The 16,353-nt window shown below is 51.6% G+C and overlaps 1 protein-coding gene across 1 annotated transcript; it reads left to right on the forward strand.

The window, feature by feature from the left end:
- The first annotated feature begins 1,003 nt into the window (after positions 1 to 1,003).
- Positions 1,004 to 15,910, forward strand: Camkv (CaM kinase like vesicle associated). The gene is made up of 11 exons (XM_021172770.3): positions 1,004 to 1,174; positions 10,893 to 10,996; positions 11,103 to 11,234; positions 11,403 to 11,477; positions 11,692 to 11,830; positions 11,953 to 12,073; positions 12,234 to 12,309; positions 12,399 to 12,535; positions 12,698 to 12,776; positions 12,996 to 13,083; positions 13,350 to 15,910. Exons 2-11 carry the CDS (start codon positions 10,902 to 10,904, stop codon positions 13,944 to 13,946), a joined length of 1,539 nt encoding a protein of 512 aa, XP_021028429.1. The 5' UTR covers positions 1,004 to 1,174; positions 10,893 to 10,901; the 3' UTR covers positions 13,947 to 15,910.
- The last annotated feature ends 443 nt before the right edge of the window (positions 15,911 to 16,353 follow it).

Consider the following 16,353-nt stretch of genomic DNA (forward strand, 5'->3'; position numbering starts at 1 on the left):
ATCCAGAAACCCTGAAGTAATTTCTCTGGCAATCTTCTGGCTTCAGCCCCAAGTTCTTCACTTGTTGGGTCCCATCTGTCCTCAGCTACGGGTGGTAATGCAAGTAGGCTTGCTTAACATGTGACCCTGTTCCCAGGATGGCTAGGCCCGGCAGATCACTAGCAGGGTAAGATGGAATGGAGCCTGGGTCTAGACAATGGAAAACCTAAATGTGGCCTTTATTTATTGTCTCAGAATAGTCCTCAGGACTTGATGGGCAGTGGGATGAGCCTTTGGTCCTCTTGCCTCCTTGAGAAGGGACAGAAATATGGTTAAGAACTTCATTGGAAATTCCTTCCTAGTACTTCCACGATACCATAACCTAGCCCAGGTCACCTGGCTCATGTTGCTTAGGAAATATTTAAGGATTATTACAAAAAGAAGAAAGCAGACCCCGTGCTACATCATAGGTGACTTTTAGTTTGGGAAATTCAGAACTATACAGAGGGGACTGACTGAGCCAGCCACGAGGCTGGTAATTTAGTTGGGAAAGATTTTGGCTTCACGGGAGTTGGATGTAGGATGGTCTGAGGGCCTCACTGTCTTGTCCATTCCCAAATTGACCACAATTGCACACATAATCCTGTGTGTTTATTCCTGTCTAGGAGGTGCTCCAGGGACTGCCCATGTGGTTCTAAGTAGATCCAACCCTTTGGATCAAGTTTGGGGAAATGGGCAGGGCTCTGGTCTCCTCCAAACTACTGCTAGCCAGGAGACTCCTGTGCAGTTCCAGGACTCAGGTTCTTCTCCAAGTCCTCACTCCTAACTCCTTACTTCGGGATTAGGAAGGGCCCCTTCGCCTCCTGTTGCTGGGTTTTGAGTCTGATGGGCCTAAGTGAGCCTAGCAGGTGTTCGCCGCCAACCTGCATGCGCCCTCCCTCGAGTGGGATTCCAGTCTCCGGGTCTGCCAGGGTGGGGGCGGGCCGGGCGAGGAGGCCCCGCCCCCAGCCCGCCCCCGGCCCGGGGTGCGAATCCGCTGCCAGAGAGCGACTGGCGATGCTGGAGGTTCTGGAGTCGAAGCGGCTGCAGCTGGCGCCGCGTCTGCCCCGCGTGCCCGGAGCGGATTCTGCCGGCCGCCCCCGGAGCCCTGCTGAGCGGGTTATCGCTTCCTGCCTGTGACCGACCAGCTTTGCAGGTGCGGAGCAGGGAGGGCTGGGCCGGTGGGGAGGGCGCCTCCTGGATGCACGTTGGGGGGCCTTGGGAGATTGTTTCCCTGGTTAGAGAATCCCCGCGCAGGATGCGCGCGATCGCCGCGAGGACTCTGGGGGTCCTAAGCAGGGGCACAGCGCACGGTTTCTGCAGATGCGAGGTCGGGTGGCGTGCGGGGTTGGGCTAAAGTTCCCCATTACCTCTGACAGCTTGGGAGGGTCCCAGAGAAAGCCTCTGCAGCTCCGAATTGTAAAAAACATAAACCCTCGAAGATTCGTGGTGCCCCTTATAGGGGTAAAGGGCCAAGGGCCGAGCGGTCCATCCTCGCTCCTAGAGCGGTCTTCAGCCCCTCCCCAACTGCCCCTGGGGGCCCCCTCCCTCTGGTTTGGCAGTCACTAATTTCCATGACAACGGAGAGTTCTTTATGGGCGACAATCCGGAGGGGGCTGGGCGGGGCTGCTGCGGGGCTGGGGGAGGAGGTTCAAAGCCCGAGTGGACTATTGGCCCCCAAGCTAAGTTCAGGCTTCCGAGCCTTCTGAGGGTCTTTTGTCAAGGGAGGGGGGGCGCAGCGCACTGACACACGTGCGAGGTGGGGGTGCGGGGCGCACATGTTTCTGCTGGGAGGTGCGGGGCTTGCTGCTCACACGTGTGCCTCCCGCATGTGTGTTGCTGTGCCAGCGGGGGCGAGCCAGCAGCACTGGGGAAGGGGGTCAGAGTGGTACCATGGTGAAGAGCAGGGACTCTGCCTGGAGTCGCAGGGGACAATTAAAGCATTAGCCTCTCTGTCTTTTTCAGCTTGCTATTGCTTGACAGGAGACCCTGGGCTTTTGAGCCCCAGCCCCCATGAAGGGCTGCCAACTGCTCCCCGACCCCAAACCTGTTCTAGCAGGTTCCTTCCTAGAGAACAGGGCCCCCTTTTCCTCACCAAAAGCTCCTAGCTGGTCTATACGACTCTAGTGAGTCTTTTGCACACCAGCCTCCAAACACAGGCTCAGGCTTTGGGGCCCCCAGGACCATCTTTGCAGAAGTAGGCTGGCTTCCCCTCCCCCTCTGAGTTGATTACTGGCAGATTCAGTGACTTCTGAGCCTCCGTTTCCTAACTTGGAAATTAGTATCTCCATTCCCTTCAGAGCCAGGATGGGACAGAGGTCTCCCTTTTTTCCCCCTCATTTAGTGTGGATCCCCAGGTGCCCTACCCTGGCTCTGTACATATCTGCTGCAGGCCCTTCTCTGTGTCTTCATTCCCTGGTGGCTACCAATTAGCCGGCTGGTGGCAGTCCTCTGCTCTGAGGGAAGATCTCTGTTCAGGGAAACTGAGACCTGGGGGGTGTTGGCGTGCCTTTGTCATCCTGTTTCTGGCTTGCTCATGGTGCTGTTTTGGCTGCTGCTTTTGGCCATCCAGAGATCTACCCAAGACTGAGGCTGGGATGAAGAAGGGCCCTGGAAACCCCAGGCCTGGAGAGTTCAGTTGATTGAGGTGGAGTTTGCTGGGGACCCTGGGTAAGGTTGGGCCAGCGGAGACAGCTTCTAAAGGAATTAGGCAGGCTTCTGAGCTTCGTGTCTATCCTGCAATGCCAGTCTTTTCAACTTTTGGACCTCTTCGCCTAAGCCGCTCTCAGGACAGGGAGAGAGACTGGGGACTGGCTGGCTGGGGACCGCAACAGCTGGCCTCTTCCACACCAAGAAGAAGCTCCTAGAAGCTGACCTCTTTTTACTGGGCCTCCTGTGCCAAGTGCACTTACTGTATGTCTGGGGGGGGGGGGATACTCAAGAATCTTGAAAGCCAAATGCCAGGGGTCGCTCCTGGCGCAGGGGATCCCAGCACGCGGCTTTGGAGGGTTTAGTCTGCTGCTGTGCATTCTGAGCCTTCTTCAGAATCTTCTGCCTGCTTCTCTCTTGTGGTTGTGTCCCTTGTACTCTGCCGCCTCCTTTTCTACTTCCAACAGATTCTGCCCTTGTCTCTCTTGGTCTCTGCACCTTTCTTTACTAAAGTCTCTAACTGCTCCCCCGCCCCCCTTTACGGGGAGCAGGGTCTCAGAATCTGTGGGGAAGGAGCCAGGCCTAAATGTCAGTTTGGGAAGAGGGACCTTTGCTAATACCTACCCCTTACTCCTCCCCTTGTTTTAAAACTTCCATCACCACAGCAACCTTATATTTCATTGCCTTCTGCAGATTCCTTTCCTCCAACCAAAGGCATGCAGGGCTTCCAGTGGCTTCAAAGATTGGGACCCTGGGTTCTAAGGCCAGTGACAACTGGCTCTTGGCTTTGCCTACATGTGGAGTTCTGACTATTCTGGAAATAGCAGTGGACTGCATGCTCACGTCTAAGACTGCCAGGTTGGGGGTTAGCAGGGGCTCCTCCATACTCCTAACACAGGTAGAGAAGAGTCAACACCAGGAACTATTCATGGCGGCTCAGCTTGTTGCCCACCCAGGACTGTATGATATCCAGTGTCTTAAGGCAATTGGACAGTAGGTTTGAAGCTTGACTCTGTCTCGTGTTACCACATACACTGGAAGGAGGTCACTACCTCCCCTAGGCTTGTGGCTGTGAGCTAGATGGGATTTGGGCTGGGGCATGTCCGTTTGCAGTAGCAAACTCAGTCCTAATCACTAAGAGAGGAGAAGAGGGGAGGGAAGGGAAGAGGGTGCCTGCAGGCTGGTGTTCACAGCTGCCACTAAATTGGGAGGTGTTGCCCACAGTCAGGAGTCAGCGGGAGGCCTCCTGGGCCCTTTCTGGCCTCTCTAGAATTACAGCAAGCTCTAGAGCCCCACATGGCAGGTACCAGGGGAACAGGAAACTTCATTACTGGATATGAAAGGTGAGACCTGAAATGGGCTGACCCTGGTGGGAAAAACCCTGAAATGGGGTCTTTTGGCCTCCATCTTGATTGGGTTTCCTCTAGCTCAGACTTGCCTGAAAATCCAATAGAACTCCTAGGGACCCTTTCTGACTAGGGCACCAAATAGACAAAAGCTGCCTGAGACCTGGGTCACTGAGCCCAAGAGACAAAAGTCCAAGAGCAAACAGTAATGGGAGTGCTGAGCCCGGAAGCTTCCAGGGTCTGCTGGAGTGGAGGGCAGTGGTAGTGCTCTGCCCTGCTCTTCTGTTCCCTTTGGGTAGCCCAGAAATAAGGTTTATTTCCTTTGCAGAGAAGGAATGGAATTCTATCTCTAGAAAAGCAGCTGCCATGGGGCTCCTGTGCCATACCTGGGCCAGTGTGGAGCTGACCAGATTCTGTGGTGTTAGAAAGAAAACTTTTGTTGGGTGCTAAATTTGGGGCCATGAGGATGAGAAATGCCAATCTCCTTCTGCTTTGCCCTCCCACCCTTCCTCAAGCTTTGGGGCTAGTCCTTCTTTTTGCTGAGAGGTACCAAGGGGCTCGGTGTCTACAACCTACAGCCCCATGGGGTAGCAGTAGGTAGCAGATGGCGAAATAAAGGAGTGTAAAGGGGATGAGAGAACTGATTGGAAACATGCTTTCTTTTCTCATGACCCTGAAATATCTAGGTGTATAAGTGAATTCAAGTAGACTGCTGGGGAAGGATAGTGATTGGGTGACATCTGGGCAGCCAAGATAGAGGGGAGTGGTGGCAAAGTAGATTCGTCCCTGTTTCATTATTGAGACCCGTAGGATAGGGCTGTAGGCTGTCAGCACTGTGGACTTTCCATAGTAGAGACAGACCCTAACACCAGCTCAGACCCCCTTGGCAGAAATGTACACGTATAGCCAAAAGCTGGCACCAGGATCAGAGACAAGCATATACAAAACCTCCCACCTACACCACATTGGCAGAGGCGAGAGCTGTTGAGCTGGGGAGGGAGGGGGAGCCTGGAAAAGGTGTCTCAGAACAGGGCCATTTGCATCTGGCCTTGGAGCATCAGGATTGTTTAAGACAACTTGTTACAGAGACAACCTTATGATGCCAGAATTGGTACTGAAAGAACACGCAGCCCTGGTCCTGATTCCTTGCCCGTGTGGAGGCTGTTTCACAGGGCAGCCCAGGCGGGTGGAGCTCTTACCAATGCCCACACTTCCTGCCACGGAGTAGACATATTTGAGCTGTCGAGTCACCTGTTGTCGGACATTTAGGTAGTCGCCGATTCCTTTTTAATGTTATAAATAACGCTGTGGTGACAAATAGAATTCCCATGGGAGGCTTTGGGGGAAGGGTATTTGCATCGGTGGGGACAGTGGAACAGAGCAACAGAACAGGGAATGAATGGTCTCTGCCCAGTCCTCTTGAGAAACCTGCAAGCCGGGTACCATCCTTCTGCTTAGTGAATGGCCTTCAGATTCTAGCCTGGGAGGGTAATCTCCCACCCCACCCCCGGGAAAAATGTCCTTAGGATACAAGAGGACTGATGCTGGCCTCTCCCTCCAGATGTTACAGTGAGGAGATGGGGAGCTGGCAGGGGTGGTTGGCTGTGCTTCTGCTCCCAGCTGCAACAATGAGATGCAGGAGCAGGGATTTTGGACATAGTGGCAAAGACACACAGCCGACATCTTCAAAGCCTCGCTCATTTGCCTCTGTCGTATTTTGCTAGATGGCTTAAGCTCTGACTCCATCTCACTGATGAAATGCGTGTATTCCCCAAGCTCAAGCAATCCAGAGGAAGGAGTTATGGAATTTGATCTCTAATGCTGAGGACACATTTAAGGGAGGGCCTCCAGGGAGGTTGTGGGATCCCTGGGAAATAGTGTAGCTGGCTTCTGCCTGGGAGGAAGTGATTGGCGTCCAGGACTATCCAAAGGGCTTGTCTGGGGCCCCCAGCTTGCCGAGTCCTCCTTGTTACCGAGAACTGATACCGTAAGTGCCTTCAGAAAGGGGAATATGTAGATGCTCAAGGCCCTGGCCCAGCTCTTTCCACTTCAAGCACTTTTGGAGGTAGAGGGGGCATGGGTGACAGAGGCAGAACAGTTTCGGTGTGACCTCAGGGTACGGCTTGCTATAACCACAGGCTGGCACAAAGCAAACTTTTGGGAGGCAGACTCTGGGGTTAGATCTATAAAGGTAGATGCAGCCATCTATCTCAGAACAAGGACATTGGGTACCTTTCCCTTTGGATGCTGGGACCAGTCATTCTGCATCACAATTTAGGCTTGATCTGTAAAGGGACAGAGTGGAGGCAGGGCCCAGTGCCCCAGGTGCAGAGTTCCCTGAACCTGCTGAGCCAGCAGTAGCCAGACCAAGCCTCACCTGGCCCTGCGCTCCTGCAGCACTTGAGAGCTAGGCAGGCTTGTCTTACCCTGGATTGTCACTCCTGCATGCCTCCCCGCAAAGCCTTCTGCTCCCAGCCCCGATCCTAACGCTGCTCTTCCCTACAAGGAACGTGTCCCTCTGTGCATACCATATACATGTCTGAATTCAATATTTAATAAATCCATCAAACTAATAGTAATAAAAATTCTAAGACAGCATCAGAGCACAGCACATGCCTATAATCCCAGCACTCAGGAATAGGGGCAGGGAAACTCGGAGACCAAGGCCAGCCTCAGTTATATACTGAGTTTGAGGCCAGCTTGAGCTATATGAGACTCTATCTCAATGAACAAATAAACAAAAGATATGAATTTACACTTTCAGTTCTTTGCCCTAAAGAGAAATCGTATTTCCTTTAATGTCTTAGAAAAGGCCGGTTGTAGTGGTGCACGCCGGTAGGATTTGCTGAAGGAGGCAGAGGCAGGAGGATCACGAGTTCGAGGCCAGCCTGGGCTACACATTTTAGCTGGGCAGTGGTGATGCATGCCTTTAATCTCAGCACTTGGGTGGCAGAGGCAGGCGGATTTCTGAGTTCGAGGCCAGCCTGGTCTACAGTGTGAGTTCCAGGACAGCCAGGGCTACACAGAGAAACCCTGTCTCGAAAAAAAACAACAACAACAAACAAACAAAAAAAATGTCCTAGAAAAGTACACACACACATACACACACACCACAAATAAATAATGTTTGAAGCTTGAAAATTATTTATTTAATGTTTGAAGCTTGAAAATTATTTATTCATTTTCTTGTATGCGTGTACATGTACATGCATGTGTGTGTGTGAGCACTCATGCCTGTGTATACTCAGAAATCAGAAGAAAAGCATTAGTGTTCTTTGACACACTTTCCACTGATTCCTTTGAGACAGGTCTCTCTCTGAAATTGTGGCTTGCATTTTCTTGGTTAAACTAGAAGTAACAAGTGCTAGCGGTCCTCTCTCTGCCCACCCTTGCAGCTGGGGCTTCAGGCATGTGCAGGATGTGTGACTTCTTACGGGTGCTGGGATTCGAACTCTGGTCCTCATAATTGTGCAGCAAGCTCTGTCTCTGTCTCTCTGCCTCTCTGTCTCTCTATCTCTCTCAGTTTTTCAAGACAGGGTTTCTCTGTATAGCCCTGGCTGTCCTGGAACTCACTCTGTAGACCAGGCTGGCCTCAAACTCAGAAATCCACCTGCCTCTGCCTCCCAAGTGCTGGAATTAAAGACCTGTGCCACCACTGCCTGACACAGCACGCTCTCTTAAGAGCTGAATCATCTTTCCATATCCCTGCAAGTCCTTTTCGTTTGTTTGTTTGTTCGTTTGGTTAGTTTTGAGACAGGGTTTCTTCATGTAGCTCTGGCTCTTCTGGAACACACTCTGTAGACCAGGCTTGCCTTGAACTCAGATCCACCTGCTTCTGTCTCTCAAATGCTGGGCTTAAAGCTGTGCCACCGTGGCCCAGCCTGCACATACATCTTTAGTGATATATAAAGGGATTGGGGGAGTTGGGACTGGAGAGATGGCTCTTTAGAGCATCCCAGCACCCCAGCTCACAACTATCTGAAACTCCAAGATCTGACACACTCACACAGACATGCATGCAGGCAAAACACCAATACACATAAAATAAAAATAATAAAAATTTAAAAAAGATATAAAGTACGTTCATTTATAACTACCATTCAGGCTTAGAAATGGGTCTTCCAGAAGCCCCCTTGTGTCCTAACTCAGTCACCTTATCCTGTCCCTTAGGAACCATTATGTGAGTCTTTGAACTTATTTTCAGCTTTTTTGAACAGTGTTACTTCTGTGCTTGAGCCCCCAGCAGTGTGTGGAGTTCAGCTTGTTTTGAGCTCTGTATCAAAAGACTCACACTACATGCATCTTTCCTGTTTCTATCAACACTGCTTTTTGCAAGATACACTGTTTGGCTAAGTAGAGCCATAGCTCCCTCATTTCCTTTGCAGCATAACATTCTATTATACGGCTATGCCACAGTACATCCTGCTGGGGGTAGATATTTGGGCTCGTTCCAGCTTTTAGCAATTATGGATATGGCAATTATGAGAGTTCTTAGCCAAGTGTCCTGAGGCATAAATGTATGCCTGCCTCTCTCTCTCCCGCCCTCTCTTTGACGGGAACTCTCTATGTTGCCCAAGTTGGCCTGGAACTCCTGAGGGACACTTGGCTCAAATGCATGCATTTCTATGGAGCAAATATCTAAAGCACATAGGGTGGGCTTGAGAAATTGTGCAGTGGTTAAAAGCACTGGCTGCTCCTCCAGAGGGCCTGGGTTCAGTCCCCAGCACCAAAACAACGGCTCATAACTGTATAACTCCAGTTCCAGGGGATCCAACCCTCTCTTCTGGCCTCCAAAGATACTAGGCACACATAGACACAGGTATACATGCAGGCCAAACAACTATACACATAAAAATAAATATCTTTGCGCAGAGCGTGGTGGCGCACGCTTTTAATCCCAGCACTTGGGAGGCAGAGGCAGGCAGATTTCTGAGTTCAAGGCCAGTCTGGTCTACAGGGTGAGTTCCAGGACAGCCAGGTCTATACAGAGAAACGCTGTCTCGAAAAACCAAAATAAATAAATAAATAAATAAATAAATAAATAAAAAATAAATTTAGCTGGGCGATGGTGACACATGCCTTTAATCTCAGCACTCAGAAGGCAGAGGTAAATAAATAAATAAATAAATAAAAAATAAATTTAGCTGGGCGATGGTGACACATGCCTTTAATCTCAGCACTCAGAAGGCAGAGGTAGGTTGATCTCTCTGAGTTTGAGGCCAGTCTGGTTTATAGAGCTAGTTCCAGGACAGCCAAGGCTGTTACACAGTGAAACCCTGTCTCAAAAAAACAAACCAACCAAACAAACAAATAAGTAATCTTAAAAAAATAAAAGAAGTACACAGAATATGTTTGTTTGACAAAACTGGCCCTATCCTGTCTTGTCCTTTAAGACAAAGTCTTCTGTAGCCTAGGGTAGCCTTGAGCTCATCAAGAAGCCGGGGCTTCCTTGAACCTTGATCCTCCTGCTGCCACCTCCTAAGTTCTAGGATTTCAAGTGTGCACCACACCTGGCTCCCAGCTTTTTAAAAGGGAAATTGGCCTCTTCCAACAGATTTCATTTTGTCCATAGCTTCACCCACATTTGGTATCTCTAGACGATCAGAGATAAGTAACTAGATTGGGGAAGATCTCATAAGAACTCAACTCTAGACAAAGAACCCCAGACAGGTCAGGAAGGCTGAGAGCAGGAGAAAGACAGAGCACACCAGGTGACTATCCAGTACCAAGTGGTCCGCCCGAAAACATGCAGACAAGCAGCACGATATGGACCTAGCAGGTTATATTTATATAATCAGGAATAGGTGCACGTGTGTGGGCACATATAACAATAACCAAAGAATAAGTGGTCATAAATTTGATTAGAGCAAGATGGAAGGTAGGCAGGGGGAAATGATATAATTTCAAAGAAATTCCTGGAATAAACTTAAATTTATGTTCATGGACTAGCTGCAATGTAGAGATTTTTTATTTATTTATTTATTTACTTACTTATTTATGGCTTTTTTTGAGACAGGGTTTCTCTGGGTAGCCTTGTCTGTCCTGGAACTCACTCTGTAGACCAGGCTGGCCTCGAACTCAGAAATCCACCTGCCTCTGTCTCCCAAGTGCTGGGATTAAAGGCGTGCGCCACCACTGCCTGGCTCTTATTTTTTTGAAATAGGGCTTCCCACTGTAGTCCAGGCTGGCCTCCGACTCCTGGCAATCCTCTTGCATCAGCTTCCTGAGTGCCAGAATGATAACGTGAGTCACCACATTAAAGACTTTAAAAAAAGCTGTGTGGTTTTTAAAATCACATTTGTCTATTTATTGAATGGGGGGCACAGCATAGTATGTGCATGGAGGTCGGAGGTCAGTTTCTGGGATTTGGATCTCACTTTCTATCATGTGGGTTCCAGGGATCAGACTCAAGTTTGGAGGTCAGTGCCCTTACCTGGTGAGCCACCTGGTTGACCCTAGAGAGACTAATGGTTTAACCCCATCATTGGAGAGGTGAAGGCAGGAGGATTTCAGCAAGTTCTAGGCCAGCTTGATGTACATACTGGGTCTAGGACATCTAGGGCTAAATAGTGAGACCCTGTGTCAAAAATCAAAACTAAATAAACAGATTGTCCTGTAAGTCTTTTCAAACGCATATAATGAAAGAACTACTTCTTAATATGTCAGCTTAGGGAATTTTTGCATAGTGGGGACTGTTGTAGTTCAGGCAGCCTGGTTGAATGGCTGCATATGTGGCCCGATAAAGCAGGGTGGATCAGTATTTACCTACTTTGCCCTTCACTTGACCTGAGCTGAGTTTCCTAAAAGCAATTTCAGTGATGGGGGTTGGGGTGAGAAAATGGCATAGCTGAGCCAGATCCCATCCTGTTTGCACCTTAGAGCCTAGCAATGCCGTTTGGGTGTGTGACTCTGGGTGACAAGAAGAACTATAACCAGCCATCGGAAGTGACTGACAGATATGACCTGGGACAAGTTATCAAGACGTGAGTGTTGGGCTGCTGGACAGTGATGGGGTGAAATAGATCAGGGCTGGGAAAGAGGGCCTGGAGTGTACCCTGTCCTAAGGCCGGGTGTTCCTGCTGGCTTCAGTGAGGAGTTCTGTGAAATCTTCCGGGCCAAGGACAAGACAACGGGCAAGCTGCACACCTGTAAGAAGTTCCAGAAGCGTGATGGCCGCAAGGTGCGGAAGGCAGCCAAGAACGAGATTGGAATCCTCAAGATGTGAGTGTGAGGGCTGAGGGAAGAGTCGGGTAGGAGATAGCAGGGGAGGGCTTGAAGCGCAGGGTACCTCAGAAAGGACATGTTAGTCTGTTACAACCACTCAGTGTAGAAACCAGAGCGTCTCTTGGGTGCGCCCAACCCTAACTACTGACCCTCCACTGTCACTAGGGTGAAGCACCCCAACATCCTGCAGCTGGTAGATGTGTTTGTGACCCGCAAGGAATATTTCATCTTTCTGGAGCTGTGAGTACCATTCTGGGGTTCCAGGATTCCCCAGTCCCTAGGGTCTTTTCTTTTTCCTCCCTTTATAGCTAAAGAAACCCATTTTTGAAACCCTTTGGTTGGGCAGCCCTGGGCCCTGCCCAACCAAGTGCCTGGTACAAATCAGGCCTCCCAAATGCTCCTGTCCTACCCCCCGACCCTGCCCACGCCGGGCTCAGGGGCTGGTGTCCCTCAGGGCCACGGGGAGGGAGGTGTTTGACTGGATCCTGGACCAGGGCTACTACTCGGAGCGAGACACGAGCAACGTGGTGCGGCAGGTCTTGGAGGCTGTGGCCTACTTGCACTCGCTCAAGATTGTGCACAGGAACCTCAAGGTTAGGCCAGAGCCAGAGGGATGGGCTGGGGCTGGCATGAGTGCCACACTGGGCTCTGGTCCGGCTTCTGAGGCCCTCATGATGACTTCTGCCCACCCTTCCTACCATTCTCTCCCGAACAGCTGGAAAACCTAGTGTACTACAACAGGCTGAAGAACTCAAAGATTGTCATCAGCGACTTTCACCTGGCTAAGCTAGAGAACGGCCTTATCAAGGAGCCCTGTGGAACTCCGGAGTATCTGGGCAAGGAGGGATGGGACAGGGGATGGTCTGAGGGACAGCCTTCAGGGGGAGACTTTGGGGTAGAGAAGAAGCCTCTGTCCTAAGAAGTGGGTATAGACGCTGCTGTATATGGCCACGCTTGAGTCTAACCAGCAGATAACCATTTTTTTTTTTTTTTTAGCACCAGAAGTGGTAGGACGGCAACGGTACGGTCGCCCTGTAGACTGTTGGGCCATTGGCGTCATCATGTATATCCTGTGAGTGGCAGGGCACACAATTGGGCTTGCAGCCAGGTGGGCTGGACAATTATGTCTGTGGCCCTCCTAGGTGACCCTACTCCATGTAGGCTTTCAGGCAACCCGCCCTTCTACGAGGAGGTGGAAGAAGATGACTATGAGAACCATGATAAGAATCTCTTCCGCAAGATCCTGGCTGGTGACTATGAGTTTGACTCTCCGTACTGGGACGATATTTCTCAAGCAGGTGAGGGGATACCTGGCCTGTGGGCAGAGTATAGGGCTGCATGGCGGGAGGCACTGCTCTCAGCGTCTGCTGGATTACTCCTCCTGCTCCCCAGCCCATCCTTCACAGCTAGACAATGAGATGGGGCACCCTTGCCTAGCCCATCCCTGGCTTTGTCCCCAGCCAAAGACCTGGTCACCAGGCTGATGGAGGTGGAGCAAGACCAGCGGATCACGGCAGAAGAGGCCATCTCCCACGAATGGTGAGCAGGGCCCCCTGGGAGGAGTGGGCGAGCCTCTGTTGCTCTTTGAATGTCTTACACCGGAAGTCCGCATCCTTGAGGTCTTGGTAAGGGAAGGCGTTCTAGAGCTCTGGCCAAACCAGATGCTCTGCCTGGTGACCCTCCATCACACCGGGAAGGGCTATACAGACTCCATGAGGCACAGACCATTCCCATCAAATGCACTTGCCTCCTTTCTAGGATTTCTGGCAACGCAGCTTCTGATAAGAACATCAAGGATGGCGTCTGTGCCCAGATTGAGAAGAACTTTGCCAGAGCCAAGTGGAAGGTAGGCTTTGGCTCGCATTCCCCTTGGCCCAGTTCCAAGTGCCTCTTCTTGCACCCCACAGTTCCTTGCTGCTACTGCACCTCTTCGGCTGAACACCAAGTTTTCTCAGGCGGCTGCAGCTGCCGCGGTGATCAGGAGCTGAAGTACTGAGTAGCTGGATAGCCAGCAGCAGCTGGGACACGACAGAAGGGGCTGGGCTTAGCTGTTTGGAAGGAGTGGGTCTAGTGAAGCTCACCATGAACCTTTCTTCACTGTCCTCCTTGCAGAAGGCTGTCCGAGTGACCACTCTCATGAAGCGGCTCCGGGCACCAGAGCAGTCTGGAACAGCGGCGACCCAGTCTGCTTCAGACGCTGCCACTCCTGGGGCTGCTGGTGGGGGCATCGCTGCTGCAGCTGCAGCTGCAGCTGCAGGTGGAGCTGCCTCAGCCTCTGGGGCCAGTGCTACTGTAGCCACAGAGGGTGGAGCTGGGTGTGCTACCAAGAGCGATGACATAGCCTCTGCAGATCGTAGTGCTACACCAGCCACAGATGGCAGCGCCACTCCAGCCACAGATGGCAGCGTCACCCCAGCCACGGATGGGAGCATCACCCCAGCCACTGACGGGAGTGTCACTCCAGCTACTGACAGAAGTGCTACACCAGCTACTGATGGAAGAGCCACACCAGCCACAGAAGAGAGCACAGTGCCCACCACTCAAAGCAGTGCCCTACCAGCTGCAAAGGCAGCAGCCACCCCTGAGCCGGCTGTGGCCCAGCCGGACAGCACAGCCCTAGAGGGTGCCACAGGCCAGGCTCCACCCTCTAGTAAAGGAGAAGAGGCTACTGGCCGTGCCCAGGAGTCTCAGAGGGTGGAGACGAGCTGAATGGGCAGCCTGTTGGGGGGGTTTTGAGGGATGGGAAGGAGGGTGGGAGTTTGGATGAGGGGCTTCTCACTGTATATAGAGTCACTGGCATGATGCCCTAGCTCCCTCATCCCAGTGGGGCATGCCTGGGGGCCATGGGAGAGCAGTCTCGTCTCCTGTGTGGATGTATGTGAGTGGCGGGCAGGCCAGAGGCAGGGCCAGCCCCAGCCCCTGCATGGATTCCTTGTGGCTTTCTGTCTTTCGCTAGCTTCACCAGTTTCTGTTCCTTGTGGGATGCTGCTCTAGGGATACTCAGGGGGTCCTTGCTCTCCTTCCCTCCCTGCCTCATCACTCCCCCAGGCAGGCCCTGCAAACCTCATCCTTTCCCAGGCCCTAAATGGGTGGCCTTGCCCTGAGAGCTGGTCCTCCAGCGAGGCCCTGTCAGCAGTGTTAGGCTCCTGCACGGGAAGGTGTGTGTACCTGTGGTGTTTGGGCTGCTCTTAGGAGTGTGCAAGAGAGGATGCAGGAAATCTAGGGCAGTGTGCTTTAAGTCAAGTCTGGTCACGTGGTTGGGAGCAGGCATTGCATGTTAGCTGTGGGGATCCTCAGAAGTGGGAGAGAGAATGGGTAGAAGCTTCCATCTTTTTTCCCTGGGTGGGGGTGGCGATCTTCCCTCTGAAGATCCTTGTGTTATTTCATAGCCTCCTGAGTCCTGTAGCGGGTTGCTCTGTATCCCGACTCTTAGGAGACTCTAAAGGAAGAGAGAAACATGTCGGACGCAGCAGCGACACCTAGGAGAACAGAGTACAGGGCCAGCACCAGTGCCCCAGCCTACCTGGCTCCTTCCTGTGAGCTGGATAGGGAGGGCTGGTGTCCCCCCCCCCCACATCGTCTTCCTAGATGCCATTACCAAGAAAGAGACCTTTGCCATAGCCACCTCATGCAGGCTCAGGCAGTAAATCCTATTCCTCCCAGGGAGGCGTGGCAGCACCTCATAGGCTGCATTGGGAGCATGCTTTTCACAGCAGCAGATTTTCTGCTCTTAGTGTAGCGATATGGGGAGGCTTTTCCTCTTTGTCTACCATCAGAGGCTGAGGTATTGCTCAGCCATGTGAAGTAGCTCTGGCTGGGATGAGAAAGTAGACTACAATTCCCCAGCTCCCTGAGGGATGCTCTCAGCAGGTGCCCTTGGTCAGACCCTACCACAGCCTGAACAGGCAGCCACGCTGGTCCTTGCCCTTGCTCGGCACTCCATGGTGGTCCTGCCCTTCTCCCTGCATGCCCGTGGGTCTGCTCTGGTATGTGAAGGTTGGTGGGCTAACTGTGTGCCTACTGAACCTGGCAAATAAACGTCACCCTGCAAAGCCTCTGGCCACCCTCTTGCCTTTGCTTCCTCTGTCCTCTTGGGGAGGAGCCTATGGAAGGCAGTGCGGGAGGGACGAGGCGGTGGGACGATCAGTTTTTGGGTAGCGGTTGATGCTTAGTGTGTTGCTTGGAGTGAGAGTGGAGGTCACCTTCTCCAGTGTCTACCTGGATGGTGTTGATGGGAATCCTCTGGACGCTAAAAATCCCATGAGAGTGGTGTGTTTCCGCTATCCTGAGCTGAGCACCGAAGGGCTGACGCTTTTCTGATTCTTGTTGACAAAGAGCCTTTGTCTTAACTTGGATGTAGAGGTGGAATCTACTCAGGGCCAACCACTATAGGAAGTGACCTTGCTCATGGGCACAGTGGGAAAGAGGGTGGGATTGCACAACAGTTCTGTGCTTCTTGATGCCTACTTCCTGTGAATACCTGTGCTTTCCACTTAGACCAAAAAGATTTCATTCTGTCTTCCCCGGCTGGAGCAGACCTGCTTTATAAAGTTATGTATGTTTCTTCTGGGGGAGTAATACTGCTAACGATACCGTAAAAATCGCTAAGGAGCCTCACTTCAACTCAAGACAGGCTTTCTCAGGGAGGACCTTAAATTATCTGATGTGGGAATAATAAAGAGGGTTTGCTATTTCCTGGTCTTTGAAGCATCTGTACCTCCAAAATCACCATCCTACAGTCTCAGGCATGAGGCATTCTGGGAGGAAAGGGCTAAATTACTAGCTCCAGTGTCTACCTAATCTCAAAGGTTATTAGGTCATATTTGAATAAAGCCAGGGCTAGTGTAGTGGTTCGAAGGGCTAGGACTTAATGTGTTCACCTTTCCAAGATGATCCATAGTAGAAGGTTTAGAAAGTGGGGGCCCCTCTTTCTGTCTGGGAACTGTGGGCTGCCAGCGTATGGCCTATTACTTTCCATAGCCATGGTACCATCATCCCCTTTTCTTGGCATTCCAGTCTATTTGACTGCCCCGAAGTGCAGCAAGAAGGGGTCTGGGTCACTTCGCACCGGCTCTAGCTTGAGACAATCCCCGGCTTAGCAGAGATAGGGGTCAGA

This window comes from Mus caroli, unplaced genomic scaffold (genome assembly GCF_978045245.1).
Source record: "Mus caroli unplaced genomic scaffold, Mus_caroli_1 scaffold_11, whole genome shotgun sequence".
Lineage (NCBI taxonomy): Eukaryota > Metazoa > Chordata > Mammalia > Rodentia > Muridae > Mus > Mus caroli.

Excerpts from the sequence above, each read along its gene's own strand:
- Camkv (XM_021172770.3), top strand. The coding sequence starts at position 10,902 with ATGCCGTTTGGGTGTGTGACTCTGGGTGACAAGAAGAACTATAACCAG. Across the intron at positions 12,074-12,233 it reads TGGAACTCCGGAGTATCTGG|CACCAGAAGTGGTAGGACGG; the intron begins GCAAGGAGGGAT and ends TTTTTTTTTTAG. Across the intron at positions 12,536-12,697 it reads GGACGATATTTCTCAAGCAG|CCAAAGACCTGGTCACCAGG; the intron begins GTGAGGGGATAC and ends CTTTGTCCCCAG.